This window comes from Nymphaea colorata, chromosome 14 (genome assembly GCF_008831285.2).
Source record: "Nymphaea colorata isolate Beijing-Zhang1983 chromosome 14, ASM883128v2, whole genome shotgun sequence".
Lineage (NCBI taxonomy): Eukaryota > Viridiplantae > Streptophyta > Magnoliopsida > Nymphaeales > Nymphaeaceae > Nymphaea > Nymphaea colorata.
In genome coordinates, this window is record NC_045151.1 from 8,068,542 (window position 1) to 8,085,964 (window position 17,423).

Genomic DNA, 17,423 nt, shown 5'->3' on the forward strand with positions numbered 1-17,423 from the left:
AGCTGGAAATCTAATATCTAAACAAACTAAGAGTGAAAACAAAACTCTGCTTTTTCTCTACTCCAAATTTTCTGTCAGACCTAGTGTTTCTCCTGGTTGCAGTGCAAAGGATCTGATAAAGAACCTTCTGACAGTTGACTCACACGAGGTGAAAAATTTACAGAATCCCTCTTCCTTTCGTGCATTGCCGCTTGGTTCTTTACACTTGAAGAATTGTAGTTTCTCATAGTCGAGCTGTACCCTGGACGACCCACTCGAGCTGTTCCCTGGACAGCCCCACATTAAGTCATCGTTCACTGGTTATAGTTATATATATATGTATGAATGACTTTTTTGAAGTTGATAACAGCATTTATTATAATGGAGTTTTGTTGCACACTTCTGGATGCGTACATAAAGACAAGACACATGTACAGTCCAAAATTTTCCCTGATTACACTTTATTAACAGCCTTATAACAATATACAAGCACCCCTTGTGAGATGGCCTAAAGCAAGACGTTCAACTAGAAAGCTGCACTCTAGCCACCATACCAGCCAGGCACATAGCACAGAGCAACTGGATAACCATTTTTAGGAATCCATAACAAAGGAAGACCCCATAATCCACTGACAAGACAATTATGGACTTTCGGACAGGACAAGATGATACTGCGGAGAAAAGAACAAATTCCCACTCAGAAAATTATTTAACCACATGCGTTTTAATTTTTCTATGAACTTTACCTGTTCTCCTCATGCCTAAACCAGTTCATTAGATTCATCTAGGTGGAGATGAACTCCTAGCAACTGGAGCACCTGTAGCAACAGCAAGGTTTTCTTGCAGCCCAACACCATTTCCAGATCTGGCACCAAGATTTTCTCTAGGCTGCTCTGGCCTTTGCTCTCTACCATTTTGCCGTTGTGCTAATTGCCTCTGGGCTTGACGCCTTGCTCTCCATCTTAGATACTCTATCAACAAAGAATTTGTGCTAATTGCAATTCCAAACCCCGTAAAGGATGAGAGGAGAACTGAAAGAATAGGATGAACTCTCAGCTGATGCAGATCCAAAAGAAGAAAAAGACACCATGAGTTCCTTTTGTAGATAAAGGTAAAGGAATAAAGACGGATACAAGCAGAAAGTGTTTGTGAATATTAAGTAGCTGTAAATATGAAAGGTAATAAACAAAAAAAAGGCTCATCCTGTTCTGCAGAAGGGTCATTGTAGCACTGGCATGTCCTGGAGAAGTTCGAGATAATCCAGAAGTCCTCACTTACAATTCTTGAAATTTGGACTTGGGTTTTCATAAATACATGTGAGTGTTCATAATTTTTAATTAAGCAATCACAGGAGGAGTTCACTTACAATAGAGTAGAAAATGTGGGCAAAAAGAATGACGGCTGCAAATTGGAATGAAGCATAAGCCCATATATAGTTCTTGCTCACTGCAAATACAGAAAAACTTATAATGAAAGCCATGAAAGAGTCAATTATCATACAGCAAAAGCAAAGGGAACATCAAGCCCTTTGTGTTCAATGCAAAGAAAAGAACAAACATCAAGGATTAACAACAAATAATCATGATATCAATGCTGTTCTCTTGTTAATACTATAGAATGCGCAGTATATGCATACACAACATTTTTATCTGTCAGGAATGTTAAATTGGACCATACCCATTGTGGAAGATATCATTGATGAGAGGAGACCGAGTACACAAGAAAATGGCAAAGAGATTGCAAGAGCTCTGGAACCCATATCAGCAACCTATTTGCATGTTGCCCAATGTTTTATACCATTAAGAACAGTTAAATGCATAAAAAATGGAGAATAGAACACAATCAACAGCAAAATCAAAGTCTTCCAATTATTTAGATGATGAAAAAGAAAATCTTACCAGAAGCTGTTCTAGGAAACAGAAATAGGCAAGCATGCTAACCATGATGAGCACGGGCACGTCCTGCCAAACTCTGCAAACACGACATGCTATTTCAATGCTAAAGGCCAATAAACCAGAAAACTAAAAGTTTGGAGATAAACACAAAAGGTATCTGGACAAAATAATTTTCTGGCTTGAACTTCATCATTATCCTTGGCCCTGCTTTAGGCCTTCAAACTAGTTATACAGTACATCCACCAGCTTATCAAAAAAATTCAGGGGCTTATACATCTCATACAACTCAACTTTCTGGATAATAGTCTTTTCGAAAGTGCAAGAAAGTCCACTGTAAGGCAGGTTTGGATCCAGTAAACTGCACACTCAAGTCAACTTCTAGTCAGGTTGCTAAAGTTGTATCAAGTCGGAGTTCAACACTCAGACCTGGAATTAAGCACCCCAAAAATGTGAATCCCTTAGGAAGGGTGGATCTTAACTGTAACACCACAGTCCTATAAAGTAGGATTTGGAAATAGCTCTAAATTGAAGAGACGTGTTATATAAAACCTTCTCAGTTCTTAGTTTGTCTGGTGCAACTAAATGACTACAAGGCAGGTTGGGATCTGTTAGATCAGATATTTAGGTAAGTATGAGTCAGGTTGTGAATTCAAATTGATGTTGCAAAAATCATATAGGAATCTGCATATGAAGAGTTAGTGATAAAGCCACAAAGGTTTCTAGTAAGTCATATTATAAAATAGAAGAGTTCTGAAAAAAAGCTAAAAGCACCAATTAGCAAAACTATTGTCCTGCACGAGGCTAAAATGAGTAATGGAACTAAAAAACTCCCATTGTAAGTGTAGTTGGCTATTTTGAACGTAGTAAAAACTAAGACAAAAAAGTGTTACATGAGAATATGGGGATGATACAATTTGAATGGTATCATAGAGTTAGATATAATCTGATAAATGGGTAGACAGAATCACATTGTTTCACAACCAGATACTGTTATGTGATTTTTACAGCATTAATACAAATTAACCATGTCATGAACACCATGACATTTTGAAGATATCATATTGTTCCTCTCAAACAGATCCCTGCATTTGTACTCAGGTTGTAGAAAATATGTAGAGATATTGGTTTGGGTGGACCAATCTCCACCAAAGAATGTGGATATCTTGGAAACTTCCATTACAGGTTTTGCATGGGGAGAAAATTCATGAACATCAAGAACTTTTGATGGATATGCTCTTTGAACAGAGACATTTTCACCTAAAAGCAAATGAATTTTTATTCACTAAAATATTGCTTACATTTGCATCATAGGCAGCACAAATTATCACAGATTTTGATTGAATGATTGAAGTGAGACTTTTACATCTAAAAGAGAAGGGGGGGGGGGGGGAGGTGAACTGATTCAGTAAAAGTTTGTTATCTTTTTTCTCACAGCTCAAAATATCTCAGATTTAATTATATAAATAAAAATTTAAACATCAAAATAACCTGGTATGTTTGGTGTTGTAGTGGAAAAACAGGTATCATTTCTTACGAGATACAACCAACAGAGCTTGATGGTTCCAAAAATTATAACATGATTTGTGATGGAACTTGATATAGACAAAAGAAAATCAAAACCAAGACAACAGAAAGAAGGTTTTGTAAAGCCAAAATTTATACCTGTAACGACTAACTTGTCTAGGAGGCGCTATAGCAACAGGATGCCTGTTGACAGGCTGAGCATTCTGTAATCTCAACAATGTAACTGGCAGATTTGTAACTTCTTGCTTGCACACATCGCATGTCTTGTTACCCTTAATACTAAACCATTTTACTGCACACTCTTGATGTGCAAGTGCCAGTTCACCCTTGCAACTACATTCCATCTTAAGAGTCTCACCTCCTTCAGCAAGCTCAACTAAGCATATCCTGCAAACTGCCTCCTCTTCAGGAATATCTTCACCATCATCTTCAGGCTCTACAGTTAATGGCAATAAATATAACATGCATTTGAGATTTCAGTTTCAGGACAATGTTATATTGAATTCCACGTAAAAATCCAAGCAATTACTGCAACCATCGATAGGTAACTGAAAAAAGAAATAAACAATGCGGATACAGAGAGTGGCCCCCTTCTAATGGTAGAGAAGATAGCATACATTGAAGGCTACAATGTATGTTGACATACCAATAGAAAACTTTTGAACTTATTATAAGGTGCATGTACCAAAGGATATGAGAATACAAACCAGTATTGATTTCTGGAATCTCATTCGTAGTTGTTGCACCCTCAACTACAGGAACACGTGGTGTTGCAGGAATAATACGCATTATACGTCCTGAGGAGTCTGCCCGCCTCAGACTTCTGATTTTGGTATTCACGGGCACAGAGAGTGAACGGGCTATTTGTTTTTGAACTTCTGGCCTCTGTTCCAGCAAGTGCAACCATGATTTTACTACTCCATATGCACAAGTTTCATAGGAAGGATCACACACCACTATGTTAATCAAGTTTTGAGAATTCATCCATGACAAACTGATTTCGGACACATGCTATTAAGGAAAAAGTTTCTTTAACTCTATATCTAAAGCCAAATGCTTGTTCTTTCCACAGGAAAATAGTTATATAAGTGCCAACCAATGTTGGCCTTCTACCATTAAAAGGGTCATCCTTTAAAACACACTGCCTAAAAGGAATAAATTCTTCTGCAGCTTTGTGGTCAAAACCCTGTCGTATTCTTAATTGAACAAAGTTTCCTATTAGGTGTCCACATGGTTAAGCAGAACAGATAGCATGACAACAGCAGGTAAAGAAAAAAAAAAGTTTCCAGTAGAAAATAAAGCCCTTACTGTGTTTGGTAGCTAGGGAAACCTATATCCAATATCTGATTTTATTAAAGAAGTTAAAACGTTATTCAATAAACAAACTGAATGAAATCAACACTTACTGTTGAACTAGGATGAGTCCTTTCATCTGTTCCATGAACTGAGTCAGCATCTGAACTTGCAACTGGTGTCACAGGTAATGAGTGTGTTTTCTTAATTGGAGGTAGAAACACCTTAGTCAGAGAAAAAGATCTGGATGGAGAAGGGTTTTCTTCCATTTTCTCAGACGAAGCTCCAGGCATGAGCAGGACAGCTTTCTCACAATCTGTCATCGGAACCTTTGTCATGAAACTCCTCTGGGTAAAAAGACTTTTAAATGATGTTTTGCCTTTGGCTGAACTTGGTTTAGGTGGTAGGTTCGCTTTTGTAGATACAGGACTAGGTGTTGGGGCCAAATTTATTCTGATAGAATTTGAGCTTAGGCTTTCAAGGGATCTTGTAGGTATCTGTAGAGAAAGGTTCGGCCGCCGTTGATGTGAAGCAGAAGTTGGCTCCTTAGCTATTTCTTTTTGTTCCTGGTCCTGCAAAACCAGTCATCATCTCAATTATATTCATAAACCTCAAAACCGAAAGGTTTATGGACATGGATGGAGAAACTATTATTTTGAGGCTGTCAAACTTTTTCCACAAAGTCACATGTCGAGTAAATTAGCCTCGTATTTCAAGAACCATTTTCTTGTCATTTGCCATAGAAATCAGAAGGACAAGAACAGGATAGAGTATATATCAAGACTCAGCATTGACTAATACAGTATAAACGATAAAGCATATTTTGACAAAGTGACAAGACCTCATAAACAATCAGTTTCACTGGTGGTAATGCAGTATACATGGAAAGGGTGGAAACAAGGCAAACCATTGGTTTAGGATTATCTTAGAGTTTGCGATTGAAGACAAACAATTGCAGTATTCCCCAACAAAGAGGTGATTCTAATACAAAACATAATTACTTGCATAGTTTTTTTGCCATAAGCTGTTAACTGACAAGAAAAGGCAAGAAGAGTTAAGCCATACGGCTAAGGTTACATCCAGAAGAAATGATGTTTCTGGAACATGCCTTTATCTCTAAGCATATAAAACCTCTTCCACGTTGCAGCTTCACCAGAGTAATAATGTTAGTCCTAAACACTAAGGCAGTTTATTTCAACAAGCAATCTAGATGAACTAATAGAACTAAATCGAAGTATCTCAAGTTTCTTATCAATCTTCATGGATAAGAGTAGTGCAAATATGATCTCTTCATATGGACAGAAAATTTTTGTGAAAAATATGGTAATTTGTCATAATTTTTGTGAAAAATATGGTAATTTGTCATAATTTTTGTGAAAAATATGGTAATTTGTCATTGCAAGAAAATATTAAATGAATCAGGTGCAAAGACACCAATAGTATTCCAGGAAATTAAAGATGGTAAGCTGGCAGTATATTGACACTGGCAGCTTCGCAAGAAAACTTTAAATGGATCAAGTGCATAGACACCAATCTTATTTCACAAAATTTCTCAGCTAAGTGTTCTTAGTTGATTTTTTTTTCTGTTGAAGATGATGTTTTCTTCAGAAAATCCCAGGGAAATATTCTAAGCTCTAAGGATAAAATTAAAAGAATGAGAAACGAAGTTATCAGATAATACATTTTGTATTAATCTCCTTGTAAGCAACAAAGAAACAAATAGAGAAGCCTTTATAGTACAAAAGAAACAAAAAAAAGAGAAGATCTACCTACAAATTTGAAACTGTCAGGATAATTTGGGATAACATTATCTGGCATTTATCGTGTCCTGTGGTATTTTAAAAAGTAAGCGGATACTTAGCCTATCGGCTGCCTTCCAAAATAGAGAAGATATAAGGTTATTTCATAATGTCAAATATAGACTATTAGCAACTGGTCAAGAGGAATGCAGACTGGTGAAGAGGAACACATTAACATGAGCATAAAACTATCATTTTTCTGGAAAAATCATTAATTATGTTATCCCCACGAAGCATAAATTTAACTCGTAGAAACGCCAACAGTAAAGCTTATGAAATTTTAAAAAAAGAAAAAAATCGACTATGCTAACATGCTAAGCCTAATTCCTACCTGGAATCACTCCATCAGACCAAAAATCTAAAAGAGAATCCTTACCTTATCCTACAAACACAGCCCAAATTCCAGTCAAATGAATTCACTGGTTCTGCATATAATCAAACACAAAGAATAGAAATGAAAAAGTACGACGCCTTTCAAACTTGTCAAAATTCTTAGTCCTTAGCATCGTTAGATGAATTCCGGGAACCAGTCTCCATTATCAAGAAATAAACCACTTCCCCCGTTAAATTCTCTCTTATATTTTTAAAATGGCTTAAGCAGCACTTCTATGGATTCTCAAGAAAAAAAAATAGTCTTCTTTCACATTTATTCCAAATATGATGAGTATTTATTCAATTCAGTGACTTTACAGTTATTCCTTTAAAATCTCCCGAAGAAGAATATCAGAAAAGGGGAAAAGAACCATTTCACTACAAAAAACTTCAGAATTCTGAGAAGGAAAAAAATTCCCTAAAAACTGCCCAATCGAACATGTTCCTCTACGACGTCCAATAACGAAAACCTTGTTAAAAAGAAAAATAACATGTGAAGAACTTCAAAAGAAATACATGTTGATCTGAGGATTCTGTGGAAACCACGCTAGAGTTCGCTTCCCTGTCGCCCTGCCGAGACCCCTCCTCCTCCGTTGTCCTTCCCATTGACTCTGAGAGAGAGAGAGAGAGAGAGAGAGAGAGAGAGAGAGAGAGAGTATGGTTGGTTGGGAGGTAGATGGTGGGTAGCGGTAAAGCAGCAAGCAGCGTTAGGTGGGTGGTGGTGGTGGTGCCGTGGTGGGGGTAGTGAGCAGCCAAGCAGCAGCTACAGAATCACACCAACGGCAGAGCACTTATGCAGCTTACGGCCAGTGGCGAGAGGGGACTTTCTTTACCCATGACCTGGAATGCACAACCGAGGATTCCATTGTTACTACAAAATCTCAGAAAACTAAAATTTGCAAAACCATCTTGAGATTTTTACCGTCTTCTTTACGTTCAATAGATGGACCTCTTAACTTTTCTACCAGTAACAGCAACAAGCAGCTGAGCGAGAAAAAGGATTCTGACACGGTAACCAACTAAAAGTGTCAAAAAAACCCGTTTTCACAAGTTAATATCTCTATTAAAACATGCTTTTCGAAATAAAGGATGGTTGACTCATACGAAAATATAAGTTGACGACATATACATGTGAGCGAGAAGTGGTAGAAACTGCATTGACTGTTGAGCGGGCGATGATTCATTGGAGCACCGATCTGATTCATTGGAGAAATGAGGATCCTCCAGTCCGAAGCGCGTTGGCACAACGGTAGGCTGGCAGGCAGCTGGTTGTTCGTTCGAGATAGAATGTTTCCCTTTTGTTATAAATGGGGACACACCCATATTCTAGTTGAATTGTAGTGCAGTTGCATCCCTGAGGCACGACACAGCAACGCAGCCATCAATTTAGGGAAGTGAAGATGTTTTTATACCTACATGTATAAACAGTACGAATTAAGAGGGGCCCCTTGAGGAAAATGCTGAAGTAGAATATAAAAATGGGGTTCTCTCAAGAAAACCTCCTTCCGACTTTGAGTTCCACATGATGCTTGGCTAGACGAAATTTATTTGGGCGACAAGGACTCCAGCCAGTATTTAGGTTCACGAATTTTTATACGGATCTTAGATTTTGTTTTTATTTGAAAGATACAAAGGTTCAATATGAAAAATTTGTAATTTTCTTCTTCTTTAGGCCCACAAATCTCAAGGTACGCTTTTCCTCCTCCTTGCACCTATTCCAGTAGAGGTCCATAGATTTAGGAAATAATGGTTTTTGATATATTTTGGTATACTATTTGGGTAGAGATCCATAAAATTAGGCAACAGTGGATAGCTTAAATTCTTGGTCCCCAAATTTGCAGTTTGCCAATATAATGAATTTAAAGTAATTCCACTGTAGACGAGGCCATTGATGTCCGGATTAGGATAATCAAATGACCTCACTGAAAAAGATGGCATTTTTTTATGAGATAAAAATGAAACCCAATATGTGGATCTAGATCCAATATGAGGAAGTTGGAATACCTAAACGAATCGCCTAAATGCACCTTTGGTCAAATTTAGAGATGACCCTTCTCTCCTCCTTGTCTCGCAAAGCGTCCAAAAGTTGCCAAGAGGACCAACTTGCCTCGAGCATGGAATTGCGTTTGAAGGCAAATCATATGTTAGCACCATTTGAGACCCACTTGATGGTGTTTGCCTACAAGTTGACAATCATGCTCCCAAGCTGTGCCTCATATTGCAGACCCAGTTACTTGATGCTTTTAATTAGCAATACAAAATGCCACCAAAACTGTTGATAAGGTTCTCTACAGCATATTTGTGGTCCTTACTGTAAGTTGTGTGAGACACTAGATGACCCAAACTCAATTTTGTATCAACACCATCAAGTCCTCACCACCTCAAAAGCTTGGATCTGAAATCCAAAATCAAGAAGATGACCTCTAGATATCCTTTTATGTAAACCAATTCAAACGTATAATCTCAAGGAACCATGCGGGTAGGACTTCCCACATTTATTAAAAATTTAAAACTGAAAACGAAGAAACAATGAAGAATAAAGAACGGAGCCTATGTTGCTATCCGCACAAAAAGTGATACAGAAACCTACGTAAGAACCTGGGCAACCTCAAGAGTAGGTGCCTGATTTATAACACTGATAAAATTAGCATATTTATTTATTAGTTACTACTGTGCTCCCCGGGAACCTTTCTCTTCCCTCAAGTTTAGCCTTAAGCCTCCTTGTACAGGAACTACCATTAGTCACCACCTTGATCTGCTGAAGACTCCTCTTAAACAAGATCTAGGAGCGTCGTTAGGCCTATTTCCAGCAATTTATATTCTGGGAAACTGATCTCAGTACTAAAATTGTAAGCTTCTAAATTTCTAATATCACTTCTCTTTGCTTCCTTGTGAACCCAAACACAGAGATCCCAAGTCCTCTTCTTTTTTACTACCAGCACCTGAATATGGGCTTCCACTCCTAAATAAGGCCAGCCTTCCACCAGCACTCTGAAATCAACCGCAAAACTCCTCCTTCTCCCTCTGATTTGCTTAATTGATGTCATATATATCTCCTTACATTTATGCCAAATGCTCTAGGCTTCATTTTTAAGCTATTTCTTCACACCATCACACATGCATCAATTCTTGTCTCCCAAATGCACCATATCACATAGTGGAAGGTGAGATGTCAACACTTGTGTAGCTTTTTCTTTTTATGATGCTACGACAACCACATCTTAATTCCTCTATAAAGTGAGAGTGAGAGGAACTTTTCTACGATGTTTAGCCTTCACATGCTTCCAAACTATTATAGCAAGCTTGCACTTAATGCATAAGTGGTCAGAAGTTTTCTCTTGCCTATTACAAATAAACCATCTGCTTACAATCACCCATTGTTGCTTCTACAGCCGGTTCTGTTGTTGGTAGTCTTCCATGAGATGCTATGAAGACAACCAGTTTGCCCTTAGAAGACCCTCCCTCAACCACATCCATTGTCATCAATCTTGTCTATTATACCTCTATCTTATTTTCTGCCAAACCTCATGAAAATCTACATCAATTGCTTTAAACCTCCCAAACATCATTTCATCCTGCCCCTCCATTAGGCTGGGTTTCTAAAGGGCCCTTTTGCCTAATAGTTGTTGAAAAGCATACAATAAGCTGAAGTCTGGTCAAGAAACTCCCTTTTCAAAAACCTATCAACTTGTTTAGAGTATCTACATGCATTTTAGTGAATAACAGTCAAAGAGTATTGACATCAGGATTACAATTTCTAAAAACAATAGTATTCCTTGTCATTCACAAATTTGTAACCCCAAAACCTTCAACACAATGCTTCCTTATTGCTCTATTTAAATTCATTATTCAGTTTGTGAAGCCAGCAATCACGCAAGTTTTGTCTTTAAATGCTTCACCCTTTGAAGTAATAAAAGTGAGAAAATCTTCAACATCCCAAGTCTTATAGTATGCTATACATATAACACAAGCAAACATAACACTACCTCTGCTTACAAAAAAGACAGGAACTTGCTTGCCATCCTTTTGTAAACATGTTGATTTGAACTATATACATTACATCTCTAAATGGAGGCTACATATCAGGCCTCATATCAATCCTAAACCAGTTCTAACTTCATCTTGCTTGTAGTTAAACCATGACGGACTGCATATTACTCCTCTAATGTCATTCCATAGACTAAAGCAAATCGCATTAATATCCCAACCATTACCATTATGAAACCATAAATTATGGTTCACCAAAAGCTTTCATATTATTAGAGGAAATAAAAGCCTCTAGACTTTAATTGCTCATGAGACTTTAAAGGGTCTTGACTGCCATCATGAAGCGCCTCTCTAACAGACTCCATATTCCTTAGAACCACAATAAATTTGCAAGCTAAAATTTCCCAAACTTGAATTGCTACATGTACCTTTTTGACACATGAGCAGTTTTTTCTTTATCCATTTGCCAAACATTATAGAAACCAGCTAGATAAACACCAAACTTTTTAAGGATTCAGTCATGACCTTCAAATTTGTATATAAAATTGCAAAGGGCTACGAGTCTATACTGTTGATCACTTTTAGCATCACTTCCCTTAGGAATCAATACCATCACAACTTGATTTATTTTTTAACAAGCTTTCCCTTGTTGAAAAATGGGGTGAACCATCTGAAGGAGATCGTTGTAAATCATATTCCAACGTTGCTGGAAACAGCACCCACGAATCTATTGGGCCTAGGTGTCTTTTCCCCATTTGACATGAAAACCACTTTCTCAATTCTTCCATTAACACTGACATTATAAGCTCTTTATTTCTTCAGCTATGACAGTCAATCTCTTGTTCATATTAGTCAACATAGAACCATCTCCCTAGTAAATACATAACAAGTTTGTAAAGAAATCCTCACAAGTACGTTTTAGATCCTCATACTTTGATAAGTTTCTTTCATCTGTTTCCAACTCAACAATCTTGTTTTTTGTCTGCCTACCTTTAACTAAACATGAAAAATAACTCATATTCATATCACCTTTAGTTACCTATTGATATTTGGCCCTTAATCTATGGGGTGTTTGATTGGTCTGGAATCAAATTTTACTTGAAAATGGAATTAAATTTTCATTCCAATTCTAATTCCCACATGTGTTTGATGACTTGGAATTTTCATTGCGTAATTGAAAATTCCTTTTTTGATTGAAATTAAATTAAATTTTTTGAATTGGGAGACTGTTAGATTCAAATAAACTACTACAACCTTCTAACTTGAAGCACAATTCCATTAGCAATTTGCAACTTCATGATGACACACACTACCTAGAAAGTGGCTGTTGAGGCTAGTAGCTCTTGTGAGAGATAGGAGAGAGCTGAGCAAATGACTTGATAATCAAACCCTTAATTTAGAGACCCTCATAGGCTTACAGGGGTCTATGCAGGCTCTTATGAAATCCAAGCAAAATTATTTGCAAGCAAATGAAAAAAAAACAAGTGACCACTAATATAGCTCATGTAGTTGTCCCATCCTTCTTACATGCCTAGAAGTTTAAAGACACTTACAATTTCCCACACAATGAAAAAACAAAGGTATTAGGATGAATAAAGTTAGAAATTATGACCAAATCTTAGTACATAATCATAAAAGAACTCTCATTTACTCTTCTTTGGACCCTAATTCCAAATAAGACTAGGAAAACTAAACTACTAAATAATGAAGAAAGATATAGAAAACACAAAAAATAGTTCTAAATTTATTTCTCTTTGTTAGGGTCTGATTGTTCATCTTTGTGTCCATTTATATTTTCTTTTTAAATTAAAGGTTCAAAGGGCAATTTTTTGGTTGCCTTTTGGCTTGTATGTAGGATGTCATATAAGGCCAAAAGTGATATTATGTTTAGTATCATGTGACATTCTGTTAAGGTAGCATTGATTTTTTTTTGTTTATGGGACATAGTTTTCCATTATTGAGTTTTAATTGTTTTCGTTATTATTGGTCACATTAGATAGTGATTTACGCATATCTTAGCACATTTATTGTTGGGAAACAACAAGAGAGGAAAAGGAAAAACTAATGTTGTATGCACAAAGTCTTAGACCAAGTTCAAAGCATCATTCTCATTAGAGAGAAAACACATAACTCTTACAGTCTTCAATACAAACAACTCGTACTACACTCGACCTAGTACACCTAACACACACACATATACCTATCTATAAAGCCCAAGAAAGCTGTAACTACCCTCATACATAATGATATCATAAACCCATGAAATTAAATCATAATATCTAAACAAAAAGAAACTCCTCTTAGTGTGGCCCATTAACTACATACCCTTAAGGTCATTCATGGCATGGGTTAAAAGCAAAACTACCACAAAACACACACAACATGACACTAACCTTTAATATTTTATTAAGAGCATACATTATTGTGCATGTGTTTGTGGACTCCTTGTATGTTAAAGGAGTATTGCATCACATTCTATCACTCCCCCTTGATACAAAACTCGAAGTGCCAAGAGATTATATGAATTTTGGGAACTTTGAATAGTCAAGAGCTTTTGTAAATCTATTAGCCACTTTATTATTTGTATAACAATACTTCATTATGATTAATTGATCAACAATTATTTCCTAAATAAAGTAATGGTGAAGCTCAATATGTTTAGTTCTTCCTTGGAATACTGTATTTTTTGTCACGATAATTTCTATTTAGTTATCAAAAAAAATTTATGTTGCCTTGACTCATTTTTTTTTACTCAAGCCATCCAAAAGCCATCATACACAGATTGAACTTGATACACAAATGTCATAGCTACAACAAACTTTGCTTCTAAAGATGCTTTATTGACATTACGATGCAGCCCCAGACCCAAGGGTAAAGACTACTTGTTTATGTTTTCCTGTCATTTACAAAACTAGCCTAATCACTGTGAGGAAAGCTGATCAACTTAAACTTGGAATTAGATTGGTACCAAATATGATAGTTGCTTGTTGCGTGGATGTAATAGAGGATTCACTCTGCTGCTCCAAAATGATGTTTTAATGGACAATGCATAAACTTTCATATCAATCCAACTACAAAGTCTTGGCATATTTGTATAAGATAGATCTATCTCCCTACTAAACTCCTATGTAGCTCTTCATCAACTTTCATAGTGCCATCATTTACAATTATTTTCTCATTGGTATTCATGGGAGTATAACATTATTTACATTTCAGTATATTGAATTTCTTTAGTATATCCAAAGCATCATTTTCTCGAGAAGTAAAAATATCATCATCAGTTTGTAAACTTGAAATCTAAGAAAATAATGTAACAAACCTAAATCTAACATGTTAAATTTATGCATTATGCTTGCCTTAGCTTTTTTCAATGAGACTACTAGAGGAACCTGTATATATGACGTCATTTACATATACACAGACTATGAAAATATCATTACATGTTTCCTTTACTTATAAAGTATGTTCGTTCTCATTTATGTGAAAACCATTTTCCATTAAGTATTAATTTAATCTCTTGTTCCATGCTCTTGGTGCTTATTTAAGGCCATAGAGAGCCTAATTCAATCTATATACCTTCTCTCTTTTTTTTCAACAACAATAAATCTTAAAGGTCCTGAAACATAAACTTCTTCTTTCAAGAAGCCATTTAAAGCTGTTAACTTTACATCAAACTGAAAAAAATGATCATTGCATATGAGTTGCTAATGCTAAAATAGTTTTAACAATTTCACAGTGTGCAACATAAAAAGCATTTCTGAAAAATTTATCTCATCCTCTTAAGTGTACCCTTTCATGATGAATCCTGCTTTAAATTTTTGCATGCTCCCATCAACATTTGTATTTTATAGACTAATTTCACACAATGACATTTTTGTCATCTGGTAGATCTATAAGTTCTCAAGTGTCGTTTCTTTCAAAGACCACTATCTCTTCTTCCATGGGCTTCACCCATTCTTGTCTTCCACAAACATCTTCATAACATCAGTTTTGTGTCCATTAAAGCTAATAGACAGTTATAAATATCATCAATCTTCCTTACTTTTCTTTTGCTATTCATAGTAAGTCCAATATCTTGATCACTTTAGGCCCTCTACGAAAAAATGATGTTCTTGGTGTAGGTTGGGATACATCTTTTTCTTCCAAACTCAATGACCAAATATTCATCTTTATTATTCTACTTCCAAAAACTGCTTTCACCAAAACATCTCGCCGAATAATAAGTTTACTTGTACCAGGTTTAAATAATTGATTCCGTTTTGTAACGTCTAAATATTTAATAAATATACATTTTTCACTTTTCTTGTCCAACTTATATGCTCACTTGAATCAATTAAAACATATGAAGTATACCAAAAATATGAAAATTAATTACATTGGGTTTGTTTTTCTACCAAGCCTCATAAGACATTTAATTGTGAACTACCTTAGTTAGTGAGATGTTAAAATTTAATCAACTCATCCAGTTGAAGTTATCTAATAAACAATAGAATATATATATATTATTCAAAGATGAAGTACCCACAAATGTCTGCCTAGATTGTTCAAGAGGCTTTTTGACCTTCCATGCCTTTTTTAATGCAAAAAGATATACGATGTTGCTTTCAATATAAGCATCTTTCACAAGTCCCATCACTGTATGTAATATAGGAAAAATTCAAAGTTATGCACTTGTTATTTAATAATTTGGGCTCATTATAATATAAATGTTCATACCATAGATGCCAAATATAAGAGGGTTTTTCAATGTCACCAATCAAAGCAACATCATCTATATGCAAAAATTCAAGAGGAAACATTTTACTTATAGTCACTTTCACAATGGCAAAAGACTTTACACTTACTATTTGACTTATGTTTCATGTTTTTAGATGTTCATTCATGAAAGTTAAGGAAATAACCATTGTCAAGCAACTGCCAACACTCAATCAATTGTAAGATAAACCAGGTATGTAATAAGCATCATGGATTAGTTTTGTACTACATGATTTAGTCTTAAATAGTTCATTTGTCTTCACTATACTTGCTTATTATTTCCAAAACATACATACAACTTCATAGACTCGTCAATATGGTGCAAGAGATTCTTTTTACCTATCATGTGGTTACTACTACATCCACTGTTTGTAAAGCACACATGATCGATTTTAGCTTCTGAATATATAAGGAACAAATTACCATTATTATATTTTTGTTGTTCTTCAGCAACATTAGCTTGTTCTTTTTTTTCTCTGCATTTTGCTTCAATGTTCTCATATGTTTTTTGCAAAAAGGTCATTGTTTATCTTCTAACTTGACCTTTAATTGCTTCCACTGTTAGCACTTTGTTGACCACCACCAAATCTCCACTGGTCATGGCCACAACCATGATATCCACCTTTGCCTCTTCCTCTACATATATGTTTGTTATCTAACATGCATGTACCATCTTTTTGCTTGTTAGAAATTTCTGCCTGACCCTTAAAGGCATGCTCAATGCTTTTTTCGATGGACCTTTCAACCTAGCTTCATGTGATATCTCCATGATAAACTTTTTTCAAAATATTTCAAGTTTCACTTGACTTGGTCATTACTATGATGCAAGGGAAGATGCGTTTAGTTATATCTTGCTATGGAACAGTAAGAGCCCTTGCATCCTTCTTGGATATTTCTTTTGTTTCATTCGATGACATTGCCACATCGTTTTCAACTAGATCCAAATGAACTTGTGGTGTGAAAAAATGAGTTCATTTTAATGCTCCAAATTCATAAATTTCTCTTGAAAATTGGTACAAAAGTGTGTCAAAGTTTGAGAGTATTATTCAGTTTCACACCATTTGGCGACATAATTTAACTAGGTGGTTATGAAGAACCTCGAAAAATCAGCTTTAGAAACGACATTCATGACATACAGATGTGTCCTTATGAATTCATCCAACTTGATCGAACATGGCGCCGATACCACAATGTTGGGAAACAACAAGATACAAAAAGAATAACTTGTGTTGCACTGAGAAAAACTCAAACCAATTTCAAATCATCATTCTTTGTAGAAAGAAAAAATACATAGCTCTTACATTCTCTAATACAAACAACTCAGTACTACACCACAACACTACACTTTGTACACCTAATATTACACATACAAATACCTATCTATAAGGCCCAATAAATTAGTAACTTCCCTTTTACATAATTAAATCATACCATTAAAACAAAAAGAAACTCCTATTAATGTGGCCCATTAACTACATAGCACGAAGGTCATTCACAACATTAGCTGAAAGCAAAACTACCCTAACATTTCTTCAATACCTTATCCATGCATACATTATTATGCATGTGTTTTGGACTTCAAGTATGCTAAGGAGTTTTGCATCACATTCTAACATCCATCTCTGCAACCAAGACTTGGTAGAGGTGACCTAGCTGGTTTAGATGCATATTAGAAGACAATTTTGGTCCTTTTTTTATTTTTGAGTGTGGAGGATTTGGTGACGAGTGCCAGTTGATAAATTAGGTGAGTATTGCAGGGCAAGATGAAAATTTGAAGCTTTGTTGGATCTAGGAGATTCAAGTCCTTGGAGAAATTATT

At 35.7% G+C, this 17,423-nt stretch overlaps 1 protein-coding gene across 4 annotated transcripts; it reads right to left on the reverse strand.

The window, feature by feature from the left end:
- Nucleotides 1–409: 409 nt before the first annotated feature.
- LOC116267721 (uncharacterized) lies at nt 410–8,172 on the reverse strand. 4 transcript variants are annotated; one of them, XM_031649593.2, is made up of 11 exons: nt 7,992–8,169; nt 7,785–7,865; nt 7,379–7,702; nt 4,805–5,263; nt 4,106–4,283; nt 3,537–3,834; nt 1,878–1,950; nt 1,657–1,747; nt 1,346–1,425; nt 726–1,035; nt 410–650 (listed from the first exon to the last, which is right to left on the reverse strand). In XM_031649593.2, the coding sequence occupies exons 3-10, from the start codon at nt 7,466–7,468 to the stop codon at nt 760–762; spliced, it is 1,545 nt and encodes a 514-aa protein (XP_031505453.1). In that variant the 5' UTR covers nt 7,469–7,702; nt 7,785–7,865; nt 7,992–8,169; the 3' UTR covers nt 410–650; nt 726–759. The 4 variants fall into 4 exon arrangements, with proteins under 4 accessions (XP_031505453.1, XP_031505450.1, XP_031505451.1 ...); XM_031649590.2 differs by having other exon boundaries at nt 410–1,035; XM_031649594.2 differs by lacking the exon at nt 410–650 and having other exon boundaries at nt 817–1,010; nt 7,992–8,172.
- Between the last annotated feature and the right edge of the window lie 9,251 nt (nt 8,173–17,423).

Bases quoted from the DNA above. Each gene is read 5' to 3' on its own strand.
- LOC116267721 (XM_031649593.2), bottom strand. From the start codon at position 7,468: ATGGGAAGGACAACGGAGGAGGAGGGGTCTCGGCAGGGCGACAGGGAA. The intron at 1,748-1,877 runs GTAAGATTTTCT...ACATGCAAATAG, and splicing joins GTTTCCTAGAACAGCTTCTG to GTTGCTGATATGGGTTCCAG. The intron at 1,036-1,345 runs GTAAGTGAACTC...GATCTGCATCAG, and splicing joins CCCACATTTTCTACTCTATT to CTGAGAGTTCATCCTATTCT.